General features: G+C 39.8%; 1 protein-coding gene across 10 annotated transcripts in view; it reads right to left on the bottom strand.

The window, feature by feature from the left end:
* The window catches only part of CACNB2 (calcium voltage-gated channel auxiliary subunit beta 2), a 363,494-nt gene that overhangs the window by 4,463 nt on the left and 333,913 nt on the right, over positions 1–25,118 (bottom strand). For all 10 annotated transcript variants that reach the window (XM_081820693.1, XM_081820697.1, XM_081820694.1 and 7 more), the window contains 5 exons: positions 22,410–22,490; positions 21,881–21,939; positions 13,169–13,278; positions 2,391–2,542; positions 785–880 (listed from right to left, as the gene is read on the bottom strand). In XM_081820693.1, the coding sequence (XP_081676819.1) occupies positions 785–880; positions 2,391–2,542; positions 13,169–13,278; positions 21,881–21,939; positions 22,410–22,490 (498 nt within the window). The remainder of the gene's footprint in view (positions 1–784; positions 881–2,390; positions 2,543–13,168; positions 13,279–21,880; positions 21,940–22,409; positions 22,491–25,118) is intronic.

Genomic DNA, 25,118 nt, shown 5'->3' with positions numbered 1-25,118 from the left:
TCTACTTCAGATCATTGCTCACCAACCCTAGATGCTTAACCAATAGCAATGACCAAAAAGTGAAGGGTATAATGATAGTTGTTTAGGACAGGATAGAAAAGAGAGGTAGAAAAATACATAATCTGGACAGTAAGAAGCCTGGGTTTACATAGAGACTATGAAAAACTTAATCTTGGAAATTACTGAGGCAAGATTAGGACATGAAATTTGGCAAAAGAAAGCTGAAACCACTGATAATTTGACAGTGCCCAAACTTCAAAATATGCCAAGTTCTTATAGCTTCTGATACATCTGCATATCAAAACAAAAACTTAGAGGTGTTCTATAGTCCCAAAGCATGATATGTAAAGCAGGGATCAGGAGGAGGAATGTGTTCAGGTATCAGAAGCTAGGTAACTTGATTGTTCAGAAAAAAAAATTTTTTTTTTACATGGTCTCAAATCAATTTCTCAGTTATTAAGAACTGGAACTATTAGAAGCAGATAATAAATCCCAAACAGATCCATTTTATAAACCAAATTTTGAAAACATAATCTTGTTTCATTTAGGATACGTATTAGATATTAAAGCGAGGTCACCACCGAATGCACTGGAGCTTTTTGTAAGCCATGATCTAGACAAATGCTCATGGGAGGAGGTAGGGCAGTTCACTTTTGGGAATGAAGACCATGGCTAAGTGGGGAGAATTCTCTCCCCCGACACCTGTTTACCTGTCTGGTTATTGCCCGCTTGCTTTCTAAATATATAATCAGGGTGGAGTATACTGTATACAGAGATGACTTACCGGAGGACACTGAGCCAGTTTATCAGCTGCTACCATCTGGACATTGAGGTGTTTAGCTTGAGATTTCCCTCGAGATTTTATTAACCTTTGTAAAACCTGTGAAAGATAAGATTTAACAAGAAGAATATCTGCACTTAGGTAAAGAACAAAGTTTGTTATTCACTCTAGGTCCTTTTTACATATAGCCCAAATGGTTTATAATAGATTGAGCTATAAAATGTATAAAGAAGATAACTAGCATGGAGCTTATTCTGACTCTTACCTTTTTTAAAGCTAGCAGTTACCAAACTTGTCTCATGACTCCTTTATGTTTAAAAAAATTGAGAACCCCAAGAGCTTTTGTTTATGTGAAGTATAATGTTTACCATAGTAGAAACTACAATTGAAAACATTTTTAAATATTCATTTAAAAATGAATGATAAACCTGTTACATTTTTGTAAAAAATATCTACATTTTTTTGCAAATTTCTCTAATATGCTTGGCTTCATAAAAAAAACCAAAGTCTCCTAGCTACATTTACATTTAACCTGCTACAGTGTCTTGTTTTGGTTGAAATAATGTGAAGAAATCTATCCTTCCACAGATGGGTAATTCAGAAAAGGAGGAGTTGTAGTAGTAGCCTTTTCAGGAACTGTGGATACATTGTTCTTTGATATTACACTCAACAAGTGGTAGTTTCTTAAAGACTAGTTGCCATGTGAAAGCTTAAACCCTATCAATGAACTTTTCTTACTGTTAAATTTCATTGCATTGGTTTATCTTGAAATTTTACCGTGCGTGATTTGTAACATCATTCATTGATCATTTGAAAAATAATGGTTCACTGAATTCTTCAGATCTTCCAAATGTTGACACACTTCTTATACAATATTAAAGCAACGCTCTTAGGTGGATACAAATTTTCTGAAATTTTAATTTTCGTTTGAATGCTTGAGTTTTATCACTGGTGACAAATGGGAGAATATCTGCCAAATAACTAAGTCTTAATAAACACAGCATGTCAGTTCTTTCAAATAAAAATGGTAAAAAAAGAGGCTCCTTGAGTTTATAACTTGAATAGTCACTGAATGTCCTCAAGCTAACTGGTAAAAGTGCTTCAGCTATTCAAGTTTCATTACACAGAATATTGAAAAGCCTTGTATTTAAGAGTCAAAATTTAGTAACATTAATAAACGTTACTACTTTTTCAGGACATGTGTCAGTGAAACTGGATGGTGGTGGTGTTTTTAACTGGGAGCACTGTCTCCATTCATGGACACTAGCAGTTTTACCCACCACTGCTTTTGCACCCTCAGGGCAAATGTCAAAACAGTGAAAAAGGAGAATAATGTCTTAGTATTTTTATGGAAATAATTTTGACTTCATGGACTCTCTAGAAGTTTCTCAGAACGTTTCCCCAGGAAACCACGGACCACACTTTGGGAATTGCTGTTCTAAGCCATGAAACTAATAATCATGCTTTGCTTACTTGAATCTTAAAGACTTGACTACCCTGTCTCATCAAACTCTTTATGATGGATAGAGATATAGCTTGTTATAACTGTAAAGCAAAACATATACAATTAGTTAGGTTTGATTAGAGAGCAAATAACAACCCGACTTACCTTAGGAGAAGAAATCTTTACATATACTATAATAGGGGCCAAAGAAGTTTTACTGAGTTGAGCTGGATGATTAATAGTATCCGCATCAAGGACTACCAGTTGCAATGTTCTTGCAAGTTCAAAAATCCTTTCGATTTCACTCTGAACTTCCGCTGTAAAAGGTTAAGCAGAGTTCAATTAAAGTATTTTTAAACCAAATTGAAATAAAAATGGTACACTGTTTCTTCAACAAGAAGGGAAGTAGGGCAGCCAATAGGTTCATGTTTACAGGCAATCGAGGTGATAAAAGGTATCCTTTGGAAAGAGCTGGCTCTCCACAGAACCTTTAGAATTGAGGGAATTCGTCTCTCAACCAGCTCTAAAATTTGCTTCCAGTGTAACACTCTTCGTGCTGTAAAACTTCTCTGTGAAATCATATCATAAAGACATTGTAAAATAGAAACTTAAGGATATCTTTAACGTGTCTGTTTCTGACCATGTTACCATAGCAACTATCACCATGTTTCTTTTCACTGCATCAGCTTAATCTGTGTTTATACTGTCACCTATTGGTATGCTTTCTGGATATGATAACCTAGATATGTTTATTAGCAAGGTGAAATCCAACATAAAATAGGAGGGACGTTAATAGTATCTGTAACAAACTTGTCCAAAAACACACTTCTCATAGTTTCTGCCAACAGACTAATGGTCCTGCAGTATTCATATTTTAAAAGGGTAGTTATCCATTAGAGGCAGCACTATAGAAATCCAAACTATCAGATTCATAGAAAACTTAACTAAAAATATGCTTGAACACCAAGAAAATTTCAGTCTATCCACTCTGTGATCCCTATATATTCTAAAATAGGACTGTCCAATAGAATGTTCTGTGATGATGGAAATAGTCTGTATCAGTGCCATCCAGTATGATAGCTGCTAGGCAGAGGTGGCTGCTGAGCACTTGAACTGTAGTTAGTGTGAATGAGAAGCTCAAAATTTAAACTTAAATAAAAGTGAAGTAGCCAGAAGCAACTGTCCTGGCAGCACAGATCTATAAAGGCCTAACGTGTAGCTTGTAGTGTCCTCTACAATCATGAAGGGCAGATTCTAGGAGACTCCTAGACCTACAGAATACCTTTTAATTCCTCGTATGCATTTAGACCCATGCAGAAGATTGCTGGAGATAATTTCAACTAGTATATTGTTGCAGAAAAGACAAGTCACTAATTCTCTGCCTCACAGTATGTTATGACTAGAGTCCTTTTATTTACCTGGATGTCTTTAAAATCTGGGCTTAAACCATTTACAGTACTAGCTTTAAGATAATATTTGGTTACATGCTGCTTATGACAGTCTTGCTGAAAGAAAGACCAAAAACAAGCTGATTAAGTTTCTGGATCTACCAGTTGACAAGAAACACAAAGAATAGACAATTACGTAAACTACACGAGTATAATGCAGTTAGAAAATTTCGGACTCTGGAAACCCTATGGATAAGTGACCCAGTCTCTTCAAGCAAGAAATTGTAAGAGGAAAAAAAAAAAGACATATGGAAAATTACAGATTAAGAAACTTATGAACCTATGAACCAATCACTATGGATTTTGCATCCTGATTCAAAAATATATTTATATAAATGAGTAAAATGATATATATATATAAAATTACATATTACAATTGGGAAATGATACATGGCTAAATAGATATCTAATGATACTAGGGATGTATTGTTAATATATGATAATGGCATTGTAGTTTAAATAGAGTCCCTAATCTTTAAAAACACGTACTGAAATATTTACAGATAAAATCATATGGTCTAGGATTTGCTTCAAAATAATCCAGAGACAGCTGGGGGGAGAATGGGGGGGTTGCTGGAAATGAAACAAGACTGGCCATGAATGTTGAAAGTGGGTGACAAATACCTGAGGTTATATTTTTACTTCCTTATATATTTGAATTTCCTTTAAAAACACTTCTAAAAATAAAAATGGTATATTCTGATTTTTTTCATAACAGTGTTCTAAAATATTACTAATATTATTCAGATATTCTCTGTTGACCTTTAAATTTTTATTTCAATTATCACCTTGTGTGGCTTTGTCCCCAACCACTGTCTTCATGGCCACTGACCCCCAACAATCAAGTTCCAATCTAAATATTATTGTAAGCATAATGAAATTTGATCAGCCCACAGCTAACATCCTACTCAGTGGTGAGGCTGAAAGCTTTCTCCTGGAGATCAGAAACAAGACAAGGATACCCACTCTTGCCACTTTTATTCAACATAGTATTGGAAGTCGTAGCCAGAGCAATTAGGCAAAAAACAAAGGACCTCCAAATTGGAAAGGAAGAGGTAAATCTGTCACTATTTGCAGATAACATTATTATAAACCCTGAAGACTCCACCAAAACCTGTTAGAATAAATAAATCCAGTAAAGTTGCAAGACACAAAATCAGTATATAAACCTACATTGTGTTTCTACATACTAAAAATAAACTATCAAAATGAGTAAGAAAACAATCCCATTTACAATTGCATCAAAAAGAAGAACATGCCTAAGATTAAATGTAACCAAGAGGGGAAAAGACCTGCACACGGAGAACTACAAGACAGTGATGAAAAAACTCAAGAAAATACAAATAAATGGAGATTCTGTGCTTATGGACTTGAAGAATATTGTTAAAATTTCCCTACTACCCAAAGCAATCTACAGATTCAGTGCAATCCCTATCAAAATTCAAACGACTTTTTCATGGAAATAGAACAATCCTAAAATTTGTGTGGAACCACAAAAGACCCTGACAAGCCAACTTATTTTTTTTTTTTTAGATTATGTATTACTTATTTCAGGGGTACAGGTCTGTGATTCATCAGTCTTACACAATTCACATTGCTCACCATAGCACATACCCTCCCCAATGTCCATCACCCAGCCACCCCATCCCTCCCACCCCCCTCCACTCCAGCAACGCTCAGTTTGTTTCCTGAGATTAAGAGTCTCATGGTTTGTCTCCCTCCCTGGTTTCGTCTTGTTTCATTTTTCCCTCCCTTCCCTTATGATCCTCTGTCTTGTTTCTTAAATTCCTCATATCAGTGAGATCATAGGATAATTGTCTCTCTGATTGACTTATTTCGCTTAGCATAATACCCTCTAGTTCCATCCACATCGTTGCAAAATGGCAAGATTTCATTGTTTTGATGGCTGCATAATACTCCATTGTGTGTGTGTATATATATATATATATATACCACATCTGCTTTAACCATTCATCTGTTGATGGACATCTTGGCTCTTTCCATAGTTTGGCTATTGTGGACATTGCTGCTATAAACATTGGGGTGCAGGTGCCCCTTCAGATCACTACATTTGTATCTTTGGGGTAAATACCCAGTAGTGCAATTGCTGGGTCATAGGGTAGCTCTATTTTCAATTCTTTGAGGAACCTCCATACTGTTTTCCAGAGTGGCTGCACCAGCTTGCATTCCCACCAACAGTGTAGGAGGGTTCCCCTTTCTCTGCATCCTTGCCAACATCTGTCATTTCCTGATTTGTTAATTTTAGCCATTCTGACTGCTGTGAGGTGGTAACGAGGTTTTGATTTGTATTTCCCTGATGCCGAGCGATGTTGATCAACTTTTCATGTGTCTGTTGGCCATTTGGACATCTTCTTTGGAGAGATGTCTGTTCATGTCTTCTGCCCATTTCTTGATTGGATTATTCTTTGTGTGTTGAGTTTGATAAATTCTTTATAGATTTTGGATACTAGCCCTTTATCTGATATGTCATTTGCAAATATCTTCTCCCATTCTGTCAAGACCAACTTAATCTTGAGTGAGAATAACAAAGCATCATGCTTCCTGATTTCAAACTATGATACTATAGTAAAACTGCGGTATTGGCATAAAAACAGACACATAAATCAGTGGAACAGAATAGAGAGCCCAGAAATAAACCCACACATAGATGGTCAATTTATGACCAAGGAGCCAAGAACATACAGTGGGGAAAGTATAGTCTCTTGGGACTGGACAGCCACATGCAAAAGAATGAAATGGGACCACTGTCTTACACCATATACAAAATCAGCTCAAATGGATTAAAGACTTAAATGTAAGACCTGAAACCATAAAACTCCTAGAAGAAAACATAGATAGTAAGCTCCTTAACATCAGTTTTGTTGATGATTTTTTGGATTTGACACCAAAAGGAAACACAACTAAAGCCAAAATCAACAAATGAGACTACCTTAAACTAAAAAGCTTCTGCACAGCAAAAGAAACTATCAACAAAATGAAAACGCAGCCTACCAAATAGGAGAAAATATTTGCAAATCACATTTGATATTCAAAATATAGAACTCATAAAACTGAATAGCAAGAAAGCCATCGGATTTAAAAAATGGGCAAGAAGGTCTGAACAGACATTTTTCCAAAGAAAACATACACGTAGCTAACAGACACATGAAGAGATATTCAACATCAGTAATCATCAGGGAAATGCAAATCAAAGCCACCAATGACATATTACTTCATACTTGTTAGAAAAACTAGTATCAAAAAGACAAGAAATAACAAGTATTGGTAAGGACATGGAGAAAAAGGAGTCATTGTGTGCTGCTGGTGGGAACACATATTGCTGCCACCTTTGTAGAGAACAGTATGGGTTTTTCCTCAAAAAATTAAAATTACTCAGTGATCCAATAATTTCACTACTGGGTATTTACCCAAAGAAAACAAAAACACTAACTTGAAAAGATATATGCATCTCTGTGTTTATTGCAGCATTATTTACAATAGCCAAAATATGGAAGCAACCCAAATGTCCAATGATAGATGAATGGATAACAAAAATGTGGTACATCTATTAAGTAATGGACTATTACTCAGCCATAAAAAGATGAGATCTTGCCATTTGCAACAACATGGATGGACCTAGAGGATATAACACTAAGCGGATTAAGTCAGAGAAAGACAAATAGCTTATGATTTCATTTATGTGGAAAAGAAAGGAGCAAAGAAAGAGCCCCCCACCCCCCCAAAAAAGACTTATAAATACACAGAACTGGTGGTTGCCAGAAGGGAGAGGGGCGGAGGAGGGGGTGAAAAAGATAAGGGGATTAAGAGTACACATATCTTGATGAGCACTGAGAAATGTATAGAACTGCTGAATCATTATACTATACACCTGAAACCAATATAACACTGTATGTTAATTACACTTCAATAAAAAAGGGAGAGAGGTGAGAAATGTATCTGTACTAGAGATTTTCCTTTGACAGAGTCCATCATGCTCAGAATTTCAAAAAACAAATGGCCAAAGACTTCCTTAGCATTCTTTCCTGAAATTGAAAAGCAGTCTTAAAGTCAGTTTATTCCATCAATATCGTCCTACCCAGTGAAAGGATGCACACTCCGCATCTTGAAGATGGGCAGGCCTTACTCATCTGTCCACATCCTACAGTCCCTTATACCCACGGAGTTAAAATTGGCACTGGTAAAATGAATAACATTTTTGTCAGTGCTTTATATCTGACATTGAAAAGCAATACTCAGGAACAATCAGAATGTTTTCTCCAAGACAAGAAAAAGTTAACTTCTGTAGAAGTTTCTGTAATTGAACAATACTTGTAAAAACAGAGTGAGGAGATTGTTACTTTCATTGTGTTATAGGAAATCTAAGTGGTCAGTTAATAATAAAACTATGATATCATTCTAGTATCAGTTATTGAATGATAACTGCAATGCCATTTGCATAATCACTAAGCACAAAACTCTAATTCTGACAAGTGCCTTCTTTGTCCCCAAAAAAGGAAATCTCTAAAGCCTTCTCTAAGTACCTTTTCCTTTCCCCAAGCCCAGTAAGTTCTGCCTCTGTGCTCCTAACTCCCTGGCACCAAAGTGGCTTGGGGCAGAAATAGTCTTCATTACTTCATAGAGCTATGTGATCCTTGGGAAACATACTTAACTTCTTGGAGCCTCAGTATTCTCTTCTGGAAAATGGAAATGAGAATTAAATGAACCAACATACAAACCATCTATTACAGTGTCTGGCCCATAGTAAGTATAGATGTCAAGTACCGCTGACCCTTGAGCAACATGGGTTTGAACTGTGCAGGTCCCTTATACGCAGATCTTTTCAATAAGTACAATACAGAACCGTCAATGTTTCTCTTAGGATTTCCGTAACGGTTTTTTCTCTAGCTTACTTTATTCTAAGAATACAGTATATAGTACATCTAACATACAAAATGTGTGCTAATCAACTGTTCATGTTATCAGTAGGGCTTAGGGTCAGCAGTAGGCTATTCGTAGTTCAGTTTTTGGGGAGTCAAAAGTTATACCTGGATTTTCCATGGGGGTTGGTGCCTCTAACCCCCATCATTCAGGGGTCAACTGTAGTGCTTTGTACCTACCTCTATTAACAATTATCCCGCTGAATTTCAATGACAGGACTGAAAATGTTCCCAACAGGCAGTGAACCGAGAGAACAATACATAATTAGTTCTATTCCTTCCCTTACAATACAGTGCCTGGTACAAAGTTGGCAATCAAATTCTGTTGAAAGAATGAGTCAATTAAATAACGAATTTGACTACCAAAATATATGTAGACCAAGTGAACTACTCCCCTTGGGTAGAGAGATTGCTAGAGCTGGGCCATCAATGCCGTGTGATGGAACAAAGAGTGTACTAATTTCTCGAGACAGCTATAATGGTAAGAGATCAAAAGGAGGAAAGAAATTAGATTCAAAAGATCAACTAGTCACATAAATTCCACGTTCATCTGCAAGGCTAATTTTATAGCCTTCTGTCATCAGCCCTTCACTCTCCATTCTTCCTAAGAGGGGGCAGATGGTCAAGTAAATGCAATCAAGCGTCACTGCCACATGGCACTGCTCAATGGAAAAAAAATCTGGACTGCTAGTCAAGATCCCCAAGGGTCCAGTCTTAGTTTTATACCTTAGTATAAAACTACACAGAGCTATTCATTTCCTGTGGTTCTCAGATTTTTTTTTAAAAGATTTTTTTTAAGAGAGAGAGAGAGAATGCACACATGAGTAGGGGGAGGGGGAGAGGGAGAAGCAGACTCCCTGCTGAACAGGGAGCCCGACGCAGGGCTCGATCCTAGGACCCCGGGATCATGACCTGAGCCGAAGGCAGACGCTTAACCTGCTGAGCTACACAGGTACCCCTGGTTCTCAGATTCTTCACTGTACAGTGACAGGCTTGAAGGAAGTTGGTAGTCCTCCCATTTTGGCATATACAGTAGAATCACCTGGCGGGCTTGTTCAAACAGACTATAGGGCCCCACCTCTAGAGTTTCTGATTCAGTAGGTCAGGTTTGGGTCTGAGAACTGTCATTCCTAACTAATGTCCCATGATGTTGACGCTGTTGATTTGGAGAACACACTTCAAGAACCACTGAACTGAATGCTCTCAGGTTTGTCACCCCAGTTCTAAAGTCTGTGGTGCTATAACATAAGTGATGAGCTTTGCTTAGTTGAAACTTTTATTGAGATAATTATAAATTCACACGCAGTTGTAAGAAAAACACAGAGCTCCCTTGTACCCTTTACCCAGTTTTCCCCAATGGAAACCTCTTGCAAGACTATTGTGCAGTATCACAACCAAAATGTTACTGTGATCCACCAATCCTATTCAGACTTCTCCAGTTTTCCTGTACTCCCTGCATGTATGTCTATTTAGCTGTATAGAATTTTATCATATGTGTTGGTTCATGTGTCAGCACTACAGTTAAGAGGAACCTTTCCATCACAAGAATAAGTGGCAAAATAAATGGTCTAAGCTAGCTCTTCAATTGGGTTAAAATACTTAACCAGGTTGGAAACATTGTTATCTATCCACCTGTGTTGCTAATACACAAAGTAAATGCCTTTCCTTACTCCTTGCATGCCATCAGCTACAACTGTTGCCATGTGCGCAGCTAAATCCACCTTTGCTTCCTTAACTCTTGCGTATTTGCTCAATATTTTCCCACCTTTAGCACACAGTTTTTGCTCTTGTGTGGTACACACAGGCACTATATTCACATCTCTGTGTACAAACGTGTGCAAAGATGTACCATCTTTCCCTAAATTGATTTGTCTCTGGGAAAGTGCTTGGGTAAAACCAAACCATACTTTTGAAGAAGTTGGGCAGTTTGAAGAAACACCAAGGTGACTCCTCTTAGAAAGCAATAATATCATTATCTAAATTTATTACTTTTAAAAGTTTGGACTTGGGGCGCCTGGGTGGCTCAGCTGGTTAAGCTACTGCCTTCGTATGATCCTGGAGTCCTGGGATCGAGTCCCATGTCGGGCTCCCTGCTCAGCGGGGAGTCTGCTTCTCCCTCTGACCCTCTTCCCTACTCATGCTATCATTCTCTCTCTCAATAATAAATAAAAATCTTAAAAAAAAAAAAAAGTTTGGACTTGGAATTGGCAAATAACTGGGTACCCACACCCATAACTATTTACATTCAAATAATATTTTTATTTCTAAGAATGTAATGTTCTTTATTTGCATTCCCTACGTTTGAATAGCTAATGTAGATATCTTAAATTATGATGCAACGGGGACAAAAGGTTAGAACTTGATGAGTCTTATGAGTATAAATAAAGCCATGTGTCCGTGCAGAGAAGTCCTGTACCACCCCAAAACAGCAAAGAAGATGTACTTAAGTCTTCAGATTTTTCAGGGTTTTCTTTTCCTTCCTATCATACAGAGGTCCATCAGCATAATAAACTCCAAAGGCAACATACTATACTTTTGTTTATATAACAGAAGTTGTCTAAAGCAAATTTTTACCTATCAAATTATATCTTCACTCTGCTGGATCTTTCATCCTTTTGTAAAAGAGATAAATGCTGAAATTGATCTCCTCTATTAGATTTGAGGTAGATCTTCTCAAATTTAACCTCAACTAAATATAGAAGAATCTTAAGGTATAGCATATCCACATATACGTACATTCCTGGAGTGTTCAAGTATCAGTTTTGTACTGTTAGATCATAAACATGTTTCCTATACAATAGAGTCCACATAACACGCATAACTTGTTACTCAACATGTTGTAGTGACACAGAAGAGGTATCAGCTGACCATTCTCCTGTCTGTTATCATGACTTATTTCCTAGTGCTGCCATAAAAAATAAAAATCCTCACACTTACAGAGGAACCTACCCCTGTGTTTCCCTGGGAGCAGACTCCGTATTTGCTAGTACAGTGTTCATGGAGACTTTATAGAACGTAACTACTGTGAATATTGAGAACTGACTGCATCTGAACCCCCATCCTCTGTGCCGAGTTCCAGGTCTGTACGTACAAGTGATTGCCTGCTGGGTATTTGGATGCAAATTCAACGTGTGCACAAATGCAGCCATCATTTTCCTTATCCCCAATTCAGGCCACTCCCTCTAGCTCCTCATCCTGAATCCCTTCTCCCCAGAATAACACCATCAGTGACCCAGCTTCTGAAAGCAAAACCTTAGAGATCATGCTGGAGTTGGCTTCTTCATGTTACATAGATTGCCCATACCGGACTCTCTTATCTCTGGATTCCTTTCATTCTACTCATCCCCTGTGCCACTGTCTTATTTCAGTCCTCTCTTAACCTCTACCTTGAGTGATGATGACAGCCTACAAAATGACCTCCCTGTCCAACTCTTGCCCCATCTCCACCCCACTACTATAGGGATTCTCCTAAAGGCACCAGTTTTATAGTTTCTGCACAGAGTACATTATTTCTCCCTGAATCTGCTTCAACAGAATCTGAGTTTTTCCCTGAGTTGGCTCTTGCCCCGTTCCATTTTCTTCTCCACAATGCTGTAGGTGATCCTTCTAAAACACAAGTCCTGTCGTGTCATATGGTCTGCTTTCCTACACCTTTCTACCAACATCCACAATAAAAGCCCTATAGAGTCCTACATGATCAGGCACCATCTCTCTGACCTCCCGCCCCCTGGTCATTCCACATCTGTTACACTGGCTTCCTCACTATTCCTTAAACATATCACACACATTCCTGCCACAGGGCCTTTGCACCTTCAGTTCCCTCTGCCCAAAACAGTCTTTTCACAGGTAGCTGTAAGGCTAAAGAATTCACAACAAATCATTCTGCTAAAATGTCATTTCCCAAAGAGGCTCCTGTCTTCCCCATGTAAAATTACACTCTTCTCAGCTTACTCTCTACCCCTTGGCCTGCTTTTTCTTCCCAGACTCCTCAACCACTGACTCCTACATCTATATCTTTTATCTCAACACCCACCCCTCCCCTTACACACACTATCCTGAATATGACATAATCACTGATAAAATTCCGTTACTGAGGGTCTTTGGATAATAGCTATCCTTGATGGAGAACACACTGTGTTTAATCCTTACAGTAATGCTACAGAGTAGTTAATACCTCTCTCTTCTGTTGTTGCTGTTGCCTAGATGAGGAAAGGAGGCACTACAGAGGTCCATGAGCTTGCTCATGGTAACACCAATGCAAAGCCAGGAATTTTTAGTGTGTACACAGCAAAGCTCACATTAGTCAAAACAAAACAAAACACCACAACCAAAACATTAATGCTGACAGCCAGTGGAATATTTAACTCGAAACTATCATAACAAATCTTTCCTTAGCATGAAATTACTAAAACTGTAGCACTAGCCACTGGCAACGTGGGTCCATTTCTTCTCTGCTCTGTGACACATGGAATTAACCATCTAGTTAGAGCTTCTCATTGGCAACCTCGGGAGAGAAAAGTTTAAATAGCCTAAGCCCAAGTCTACTGCACAGACTTACCTAAGCTTGACCTTGTGTTGGATCTTTCTATTATGGCATGCTTGCTGGGATTGTTTAACACTGAGCGCTTGGCGAGCGAGATGTCAGCCGTGACCCTTGTGATGGATATCCTGTTGGGGGAAAAGTAACACAAGACCCTGAGGTTATTAATTGAATATAAGGGGGTAGAAGTACATTCCCCAAACTCACCTAAGTTTGAAATACATAGTGAACAGTATTTTCAAATGAAAAGATGTTAGGGCACCGAATCATTCATTTTTGCTTACCCTGCACCTCCTTACTTGGCATTTATCATTTGCTTACCAAGTACTAAGCACTGTAAGCTGGATTACCTCCCTGAATTATCCCCAAAATTCTAGCAGAGAGGCTTCTTCTAATCCCACTTTTGCTGATGAAGAAAATGAGCCAAAGTAGGTTATTTATCCAAGGCTATATATTTCTAAAAGGTGGAGCAGGGATTTGAACCCAGACTCCGGAAAATCTGGTTTCTTAGCCCCTGCACCAGAAGTGTGGTGCTATGATAAGCACAAAGAACAAGTAAGAGTAAGAACAAGACAAACATGATCTCTCCTCAGACAGCTAACAGTCTAGTGGAAGAGATGGGCAATAAATAAGAAAATTAACTGGTAAAATTAACTAAAGCTCAAGATGGCTGTTGTGGAGAAGACAGTGTTGTGTCAGGTAGTAAGGAGTTAGGGGGTCATTTTAGGTATGGTAGAAATGACAGCACCACAATCTGGAAGCTGGAAACAGTAAAAGGACTTAGACCAGAGATAGCCAAATATACAAGTAATAGAAAAAGCCGTGGGGTAAAATAGAAGCCTCACAATACCCTTGAAGACAACGGTAAAAGGGAGACTAAAAACAGAAGGTTTGGTGAAAAGTCTGTTTCAGAGTTAGAGCCCTCCACCTCCCTTCTGTTACATGAAGTTGCCAGGTGATGCTCCTTTCCCTGTGTGATAGAAGATTGCTGGTTTATTCTCTACAGACAGTAACATGCAGGGCCTGTGACCAGGAGACCCCAGGCAGAGTGAGGACAGGGACACTAGATGGAAAAGAAAGGATTCTAAATGGTGAGCCCCCAGCCTCTTCCCCATCTGAGAATTTTGATAGCCAGGCTTCCATCCTCCAGGGGTCAGAATGGAAGCGCTTTTTCCCTGGGACATCTGACTGCCAAAGGGAAAAAGACTCCAAAACAGTAACACTGGAGGTTTCCTATGGACATGGTCCAGTGAGGCTGTCCTATAGGGAAGCACAAAGCTGACAAGCTCCATCTATGAGCACGGAATTTCCAAGTGATTATGTGATGTCCCATTTTTAAATTGGAGCACCACAGTGTTCACTGAGCATCTTAAGGAAAACCCCTTATATGAGAGCCCAAACAAACGGAAGTCAGTAAGTGAACGATACAGCTGACTCCTGCAACAACATGGGGGTCAGAGGCACTGACATCCTGTGTTATCAAAAATCCACATAGAGCTTTTGGCTTAACTACTAGTAGCCTACTGTTGACTGGAAGCCTTACCAATCACCTAAACAGTCTATTAACAGATGTTCTGTATGTTACATATATTATATGTTGTATTCTTACAACTATACCTAGGTTTTTCTTAATTTTTCCAGATCGTCACAGTCCTCCCCCAAATTTTCCAACATATTTATTGGAAAAAAAAAATCCTCCTAGAAGTGGAGCCACATAGTTCAAAGCCCTGTTTTTCAAGGGTCAGCTGTATTCAAACGTGAAAGCTAAGAAATTATTATATCTGTGAAACTGTAACAAATTTCTATTTATTTGTTTGCTTACTTTAAAGATTTTATTTATTCATTTGAGAGAGAGAGAGAGAAAGCACAAGCTGGGGAAAGGGCAGAGGGAGAGGGAGAAACAGACTCCCTACTGAGCTGGGAGCTGGACGTGGGGCTCGATCCCAGGACCTGGAGAACATGACCTGAGCCGAAGGCAGACGCTTAACCATCTGTGCCACCCAGGCGCCTCAAATTTCTATTTAAAAAGTCAGAATGAGTTTTTGGCAATTAAAAATGACAGTAGAAAGAAAAATTCAAAAGAAGAGAGCTGGGACATAAAAGTTAAACTCTGAAGGGTCAAACAAACAAGGCAAAGAGAAAGAACACAGAAGAAAAGCTATACAAATGAGAGAATCACCCAGGAGTTTCAACTTCCAAATAACAAGAACTCCAGAAAAAAGATTAAAGAAAGCAGAGAAACTTAAAAAAAAAAAAAAAAAAAAAAAAAAAAAATCCAGAATTAAGAATCTTGATTTTCCGAATCGACAAGGTCCAGCACAGACAGAGGTTGAGAGTTCTATTACTGGGACGTACTCTTACAAATTTCATGACACAGAAGACAAAGAAGAAAGACAGGTCCCACACCGAGGGTCAGAAATGGAAGTGTTCTGTACTTCTCAACATTGGAAGCCAGAAGAGAATGGGGCAGAGTTTTTTCAAAATCCTAAAGGGAAATTATTTCAGCCAGAATTCTCTAGCCGTTTTAACTCTCAGTGAAATGGGAGGGTTGATGAAAGACACTTCTAGACATTCAGGGCCTCAAAAAGTTATGTACTTTTATAGGGAAACTATTGGAGGATGCTGTTAAACTGAAATGACAGAGTAAAACCCTAGATCAATGGATCTAAGGAAAAGGGGCTCTGACCCAAGAGGAAAGTGAAAGGAATCCCAAGAATAATGGTGAAGGATGTCCCGGAATGACAAATGTGCACCCATCAAAGAGAGAAACCATCCAGACTAGAGATGGCCAGAACGCTCCCGGAGGTTCAAGAAGACAACACTGAGTGACGACAGGGTGCATTCCAGTATTACCGTGAGGAGGTTCAGACAGCTGGGGAGTTCAGGGCTGAATTAATGCCAAACACAGAGGAAGTTAAGCGAGCGTAAAAAGTAAAATTACTTATCTCATGGAAAACACAGAGGACAAAGTCATTATGGTGTATAGTATGGCTCATTTGAATATTATCCACAGAGTCACAATACATCCTAAGAAATGGAGCCAGCTGAAATTAGGATTTAACTGTTGGGAGACTGAAGGCGGAGATGGGCGCAGGATGGGAGAGACAGGAAGAGAATATGCACGAGAGCTACATATTCTGCGAGGTAGGAAGGCAACAGATAATGCCTAATACTGAAAATTCAAGTAGCAAATCAAGATTGCACGTTATTTAGAGGCAAGCAGTAAATAACCAAAAGATACAGCTAAAACAGTTTAGAGTACTTACCAATTAAAGAGCAGGGCATTTGGTAACGTGTGGGAAGGGACCCTGGCTTTTGCAAAGAAATTTGTGTTTATCTGTATACCTTAGAATTCATTCTCTCTGGGGTATAGTTCTCCATGAATTTGGACCAATTCATAGAATTATCTACCTGTAACCACAGTCAAGAAAATAATTCTACCCCCCCCCAAAAATCCCCTTGTGCTGCCCCCTTTGTTGTGATGGGCACCCTCCTGGGGATACAACGGTGACCAGACAGATGAGACAGCGGCGTCACCCAGTCAGCCTGTGGGGAACTGATTCAGCAGCGGGACAGGATTTTCTGAGGTAATACATCCTCCTTCTCCCACATGCTTGGACCTTTCTGCACATGTCACTGCTCAGCTGAGAATCCACTAACCTGCTTCTGTGGTTAGCACTGTAGGCTATGAAGTTGGGTCACTATTCTATTTCAACTCCTACAGTTATGCTTTGGGAATTGTCACTACTTGGGATTCCGCCAAAAAGGAGACCTTGAAAATCCTAAGGGCAAGATTCTGGGGACAATTCAGTTTAGAGTAGTGGTTCTTAACCCTCATGGTATATACCAAGATTGCCATATAAGCTTTTACAGTTCCAGGAGATCCTACCTTAGAGATTTGACCTCAGTTGGTCACAGGTGGAACACAAGCCCTTGTTGTTGGGTTGGTGTTTTATTTTTAAAAGTGCTGCAGATGATTCTAATGTGCAGCCAGGCTAGATAAACCACCAGTTTAGAAGAAGTTGTCTCACATCTAAGCAAATTATCTACATGACAAAATAAAGTGATGCAATGTTGCCCAGGATTACTGATTTCCAGTAAGATTCCCTCACAGAAAATTCGACAGTTTACACATCCCTACAATTCCATTCCCATTCCAGACACTTCAGTGCTGACAGCTGACATTTTCAAAGTCACTGGGGAGGAAAACCAAATTCATCACTGGTGGTAGCTTTCCTTCTTGTCCTCAATTTCCTTGTTAATTTACCTGTCAATGTCCTACACAGTGAATCCAAAGATTGCTTTGTTTACATGACAGAGTTGGTTAGGATGGATCTGATTGTAAATGGGCTACTCTATTGCACACAACAGAAAGAAGATAATGAATTATCATCTATTCTTTGACCTGACACACTTATGCTATTTAACAGTCAGGATCACGATTCTGACAATTCCCCAGGGCTTCAACAAATGAAGTTAACTAGGTTTAAGAACAGAAAAGAATTCCTATCAAGAATCTTTTCATCACCAACACTTCCTTTCATATTTCATATTCCTTTCATATTTCATATTTTCTTCCCCTGGGGCTTCTAATTTTTTAAAATAAATTTAGTTTATTTAATAGATAATGAAGGACTGATTCATTTTTCCCTTTTAAAATTACATGTATATAGAAGTACCTGATACTTTTGCTCAGTTTCCGCCCCCTACTGCTTCCAAAACCAAAGACATTTAATGATTCAGGTACTCTGGGTGTCTTGCCATGGGTTAAAAAATTTTTGCATGGATTTTTGTAAGTGTATTTTATGGACCCTATCAATTCCTTTGAGGATCTTTAGTTGGTGATCTCAAGCCTAGAATGTTGAACTTGAGCTCTATGAGTCAAATGAGCCAAGGCAGGTGTATTAATAAAGTCATGTGGAAATTACTTCTGGCCAGAAAGAGCAGACTGACAACATTCAGATATTTTGTTCATTTGTTTCTTAAATGAAATCAGTTTGGATGGGCTAATACTTTAGAACATGGGTCCAAGATATGCCCTATGGCTGGAATCTGTCTTCCAAATTCAGAACTTACTAGGTTTAAACAGTAAGGAAATGCCATCTCATTTCTCCATCTTTGGTACTTTGGAAAGGGCAGTGGGTTAACTCAGGGAAAGCATAGTGCTTTGTCTAGCAATTTTCTGGATGTGCATGCTCAAGGAGACAACCCCAAATTAGGATAAATGACAGAGCCAAGCATAAAAAACTAAACGGTAAATGAGCCTAATCAGGGGTATGCCTTTTTCACTTGGCCAGTGCCAGATAGCCTTGGACCAAGCCAAACGCTGTGTTTTCCTGGCCCAAACTAAAAAATACTTCATAAAGTTATGAAAAAAAAATCAAATTAGGAACGTGTGATTATATGGACTTGATTATAAAGTCTTTTTTACACCTGGGAACATAGTTTCTGCTTTTGTTCCTTTTCTGTCTCTTTCAGCCCTTTGCTTGTCCTGCTGTCGGTTTCCCTGTGTGTCCTTGCCTCCCTGGTGAAAGTCGATATAAATTACAAATGGCTGTAGGAGCAGGTGCGGTCAAGGAAGAAAGCAGTATACTAAGAAATTTAAAAGAATCTGAAACCCACACATACTGTTGTATTGTTAGGATGTGAGAAGGACAGGGATGTAGAGGCATCAGATCTGTCTTGTTAAAAATACAGAAATATAGGGGCGCCTGGGTGGCTCAGTCATTTAAGCGTCCGCCTTCGGATCAGGTCGTGATCTCAGGGTCCTGGGATCGAGCCCCACATCGGGCTCCCTGCTCAGCAGGGAGTCTGCTTGTGCCCCTTCTTCCCCTCTACTCCTCCCCCCCGCTTGTGTGTGCACTCTCTCTAATAAATACATATAATCTTAAAAAATACAGAAATACGAACTCGCCCTGTGTGCTCCCAGGTCCCCTATAATCTACTCTTTGCTTAAATTTCGAAGTTTCCATTTTAGACTCCTATCATAGCTTTGATGCTTCAGGAACTGGCTTAACTTTGACCACAGTGTCCCTGGATTGTTTGACTTAAGGCTTCCTTCCAATTACCTAGAAATAAGCTTCATGAAGCCAAGGCCCTTGTCTGACTTTGTTCCTCACAATGCCCGGCACACAGAGTACGCTCAATAAAATTTGTTGAAGCAAGCTGAAGGGGGAGGGGAAGAGAGGAAAAGGATTACGTCCAAGCCGATTAACATGGCACCCTAGCTCTGTCACCAGTTACTCCTTGTCTAGAGACTTGACTTGAAGACCTCTAAGGAGCTTGCCTTCCACATGATGCTGTGTCACACCCTGATTCCTTCACCCATTTAACCCCCTCCACCGGACCGGCCTTTCTCTTTCTAATTTGAGTCGGTGAAATCTTAGCTGCCATTTAAAAACCTTTCCTAGATGTTGACATTCCTGTCAGTGTCAATCCTTCCTCCCTTTACGCCATGTGTACCTCGGACACGCAGGTGCTGAGCTGCCTGTCTGTTGCTTTACTTTGTAGTTTACTGCTCAAGGTTTCCATTTATGGTCAACACCTGAGGTCCACAAAGACTGTGAGTGGCTTCCCCATCTCTGCATGTCTTCAGCAGGGCATACATGGGAGACATTCAACACTCACCCACGTCCTGTTCACAATGAGCACAGTTCCAGGCATTGAGAACACAACAGTTCACACAGCAGATTGAAGAAAAACAAAAACAAAAGCAAAAAAGCCTGCCCTCATGGAGTTTTTGTTCTAACTGTGGGAGAATGACAATAAACAAAATTGATAAATAAAATATAAGAGTTATGGAAAGAGTCAGGGAAGAGGGAGAGAGAGAGAATGTGTGTGTGTGTGCACATACACCTAGGACAGTCTCTGAGGGAAATGTCTTCCCTCAGAAATGTCTTCCACAGGGAACTGCAAGTGCAAAGGCCCTGAGGTGGGCATGTATCTGGCTGTCTGGAACACTCATGAAACCACAAGGAAGTCAGTGTGGCAGGAGCAGAATGAGCAAGTGGGAGAGTCTAAGAGATGAAGTCAAAAGTAAGGAGGGGGTAAGAGTGTGGATGGTCAGACTAGAGAGGGTCTTAAAAGCCACTATAGGGACTTTGATTTTTATGCTGAGTCAAAAGAGAAGTCACTGGATGGATCTGAACAAAGCAGGGATGAGATCCACTCACAGTTTAACAGAATTGTCCAGGCTGCTGAATTGAGAAGAGACATCAAGGAAGCAACAACAGAAGCAAAGATACAAGTTAGGAGGCTATTTATGATGATAATCCAGGGAAGAGGTGCTGGTGTCTTAGGCCAAAAGGATAGCAGAGACATATGTGTGAGAAGTCGTTCAATTCTTGATATATTTTGAAGATACAGTCAATGGCATTTGGATGTGGGATATAAGAGACACAGAATAGTCAAGAATGATTCAGTGATTTGGGGTGGATGGGTCTTAGGTCTGAAAGACGAAAGAGGTGTACGTGAGGCATGGACTACTAGGAGAGGAGCAGGTTTGGGGGGAAGCTGGGAGGTTCAGTTTGAGAAGTCCATCTGACATCTCAGTGGTGATACTGAATAGGCAGTTGGATATATGGATCTGGAATTCAGAGGACAGACCAGCGAAGGAATGCTATTTACAAGTCAAACATCAAATGAAATCACTCATGGAATGAATGTAACTAGAAGAGAGAAGACCAAAGGACTTAGCCCTGGGCGCTCCAAGATGTCTAGTCAATGAGGAAGAACCAGCCAAGGAGAAAAAGGAGACGAAGTGAGATAAAAGAAAAACCAGGAAAGTGTGCTTGCCGAAAGCCAGCATATAAAGTATTTAAAAGAGAATGAAGCAATCCAACATGTCAATTAAGAGAAGGACTGAGGCTTCACCCCCTGGATTTAGCAATGTCAAGGTCACTGATGATCGGACATGACTAGTTTTCGTTGAGTACGTTTCAGTATGAGAGGAGAACAAGGATGTACTATGTGTTGGAGGAGCTTTGCTGTAAAGAAAAGGAGAAAAATGGGACAGCTGGAGGGGAATATGGTTCAAACTTCCCTCGAAGGGAGAAATAACGACATTTTTAGATGCTGATGGAGTTTCCATTAGAATGCAAAGTAGTGATGAGGAGAAAGGAAAGGATTTACAGCTGTGCTGGGATGGGGAATGGGACCTGGTACCCAAGTGGGTGGGTTGGCCATTGCTAGGAACACAGTGAAAGGAAAAAAAGCACAGCATTCAGGCAAACACGCAAGTTGGGCTCGGTGTGGTGGTGGGAACTCTCAGAAGTTCTCCTCTGATTGCCTCTATAGTCTCAGTCAAAGAGGAAGCAAGTTCATTGGGGAGGGAGATGAGAAGGGGCTTGGGGGCTTGGTGAGAGAGGAGACGGTGCAGACGTCTTGAAGAGGGGAAACGTGAATAGAAGAGGGATATTGAGTATTATTTCTGGGCAGCCTTAAGAGCCAGCTGATCATGAATTTAGGGAGATACAGGTCAACAGGGATGTGGCCAAGTTCAGCTTACAGACACAGGTGCAGGAACAGAGAGCTGGCTTATCCAGGGTTGAGGATGTGCTGAGCAAATATGACAGATATTTACTGAATCCAGCCGAACTGGATGAAACTCATTGCCCATTGCCATATAGACTTCAGAGGGCAGTTTTCTCTTGTGCTCACATGCCTTGTCCCACCCGGGTTTTGTCATCTTCAAGGAGAAATCCACAAAATCCAGGATTCTGAAATACTCACCGCCCTTCAAATCTGTGTTTTAAAAAATCAAACAACGCTTTTTGCATCATATCTGTGACCTGCAATTGAGCAAGCAATAAATTAAAATACAACAAAACTGTTCCTAATTATGACAAAACAGTTTTATTCCCAAGACCATTTAAAGACCTAGGCTTCCCATTTGGAAAGCGCAGCATGTGTGAGATTGCCACATTTTCCTGTTGCTGAGATCTGATACAATGACAGTTAAAAAAGGCGAAGCTCCCCAAGTTTGTCCTGATGTTTTAGTGACAACACATGACATTGCAGGTGGTTTCAGGCGCTCTCCATTTGATAATGTTTCCCCACACAGGAAACTGAAGCTAGCAAAAGCACCCAAGCAACGGCCATAAAAACAGAACAAAACAGGAAGCAATCTATACCACAGCTTGGAAAACAACGTGCTTCGCTGCTGCAAGCTCTTTAAGCTCTAAATTCAAGGAGGTGGACTCACAAAGCAGTTCAGCTTGTGAAGGTCAAGTGCAGTGTGCCCCCCAGGGCAGCCACCTACCTCATACCCCTTCAGAGAAGGGCCCACCAAGACCACTGGTCGCATAGAAGGTACCACGTCATAAGGAGGAGTGTGTTCTGTCTGCAGAGAGAGGGGAGAGGACTTCAGATGCTTAAAAGGCAGGAGGACCTGAAATATTCTAAGTATTCTAAGTATAAATCATTCTTTCTGAACTGTGTAATAGGAGGCACCGGCTTTCCAGACCTTTCCTTTTTTTTTTTTTTTTTACTCGCCTCTTTCCTCAAGAAAACCAATCAAAGCTTGGTGGGCTTATTTTCCTCAAGTTCTCAAGTTACTGAATTGTCTACAGTTTTCTTGCTCTCTTCAAGAAAGACTACGGACATATTAGTTCCTAAAGCTGCTTTTTGAACAAAATACTAGTTGGAAGGACAGAAAACATGCCTCATGCAGAGTAGGTGCTTTAGGCTTGACAGGAAATTATTAATACTGCTTTTCAAAGGAATTTGAGAGTTTTCTGCAGACTTAACCGATCAGGCCTAACGTGGGTAATTACGGAGAAAAGAAAGGTCTTATTAGCTTTGCATCTTAGATGTTTGTCTTACCTGGATAAAACCTAATTTCAAAACGTTGTTAACGTTCACTACCAAATACTTGAAAATCTCTGCTTTACTGTGCGAGTTGAAGTTTAAAAAGCATGCTTGTTCCAGTAGTTAGGATCATTGTCACAGGTTAGTGACGAATGGGTTTGGATTTCTGGTTTCTAGACCTTGGAACTTGAAAACTTAAAATGTAAGGTTTGTGTGTCTTGGAAGGAAGGTGGTTAACATGTGATAACATAGTCAAGCATGCTGCAGGGGCCTCAAAAGCTTTGTTATCAACTTGCACATCTAATATGCTTCTCAAGAGTGGTTTAGGTAATGTCTCTGTTATATAACTAATTCAGGCCTTCACAATTTCTTTCTTTTTTGGAAGAGCAGGGGGAGGAGCTAAATTCTGGAGCAATTTCTAAAACTTTGCAAAATTTTCAGCTTAGCTGCTTCACATAAAATGATCAAAATAAAGTTTTTCCAGAAAAAAACAGGTAACAGTTAATCTGTTTGATTACATTAAAACCGACTCTTCCCAGTTGGCAGAAAATGCTACATGGACTCAAAATGACTTTTTTTTAATGCAGAAGAGAGAGATAAGGCCTTAAACACGGGGGTAAACAAATCACTGTCATCTGAATCTTTCTGCATTAAGGAGTGTCTAAAAAAATATATTTTCAGAATCACAGAGACAGAAAAAAATTTTTTTAACTGTTTTAAGAATTTGAAAAGCTAACGTGTGACTGTAATTTCTGCATCAGCCTGTTACCCAAGAACATTTTATTGTTGCTTAAAATTGCCCATTTGTATAGGGGCACCTTGGTGGCTCCATCAGTTGAGCGTCCGACTCTTGGTTTCAGCTCAGGTCATGATCTCAAGGGTCGTGAGTTTGAGCCCTGTGTGGGGCTCTGTGCTCAGTGTAGAGCTGGCTTGAGATTCTTTCTCCCTCTGCCCCCTGTTCCCCTCATGCTCTTTCCCGCTCTAAGAAATCAATCTTTTAAAAAAAGTTGCCCATTACAAACTTTCTGACTTCAATTGAATTTAACTGGGGGGTGGGGTGGTGGTGGGGGGTGCGGGATGGAGTTAAAAAGCATTTCAGTTTCAACAGCTTCCATCTGAGATTTCATCCAGGGAGGGAGGCAGACAAATATATTTATGGGGGGCGAAAATAATACTGTGATGGTGCTGTCAAATTTTAGTCCTTCAAATTTTACCTAGTGTTCAAAATTAATTTTAATAAACACAAGAAAGGTAGAATACATTTTCAAACAGGGAAAAAAAAAAACAAGACAAACATAATACAGTAACAGCACAAAGGCCACAAGCACCACTCTAAAAGCAACCTGAAACATGGAAAACAGTCTCATCCGTGAATCTCAGGTTGTCTCTCTGGTTTTGAGCTCTACATTGAAGTTCACCACATAATCAATAACAGAAGAATGAAAACCAGTGCCGAAGGCATCATAAGCATATTTGTCAAGACATTGATACCACCTGGGATCATACTGACACTGTTTCGAAGCCAAGTCCTTATAGCTATTCCATATAAGAATACCTTTTCCATTGTTGGAATTAGGAATATAAATTGCACGGCTACCAAGAATTTTTATTTCGAGTCTGTAAGTATTTCGTGGCCCCGTATTTTAGAGGTCTTTGGTTCCTTCGCTCTCTGGCTGCCAACTAAGAGAAGCGTTACCCATGCTGGTCATCAATCAGCTTCTTATTCAATAGGGTAGCTACAGAAATTACCTTATTTGATGGAATATTGGTACTTTATGCCCTATGGATACCGACACCATTTTTATCTACTCTTTCCCACTAGCCTTATTTTGGTTCCAATTCTTTAGCTGAAAAATTGTGATAAACATTTTTAAAGGCTGGGAATTTAAGAGTAAGCAAACTTCCAAAAACGCATCTCGACTGACATGGTTTTAGTTCATGTCACCACTCTGGAAAATCCAGAGCATCTGAGTGATGCTGATTTTCTAGGCATCGGCGCTAGGAACTCAGTCACTTGGCTGCAAGGTTTAGCTGCGCCGAGAAGACAGGACCAGAAAGAGGGGGCCCACAGGTGCAGGTGTGCATCAGGCTAGGGCTGTCTGTGTTAACACAAAAAAATCCAGGTTTTAATTTTTGGAGCGCTGAGGTCTTGCATTATAAA

This window comes from Leptonychotes weddellii, chromosome 5, assembly GCF_054177405.1.
Source record: "Leptonychotes weddellii isolate Sample4059 chromosome 5, ASM5417740v2, whole genome shotgun sequence".
NCBI lineage: Eukaryota > Metazoa > Chordata > Mammalia > Carnivora > Phocidae > Leptonychotes > Leptonychotes weddellii.
This window is presented reverse-complemented; position numbering and strand designations above follow the sequence as displayed.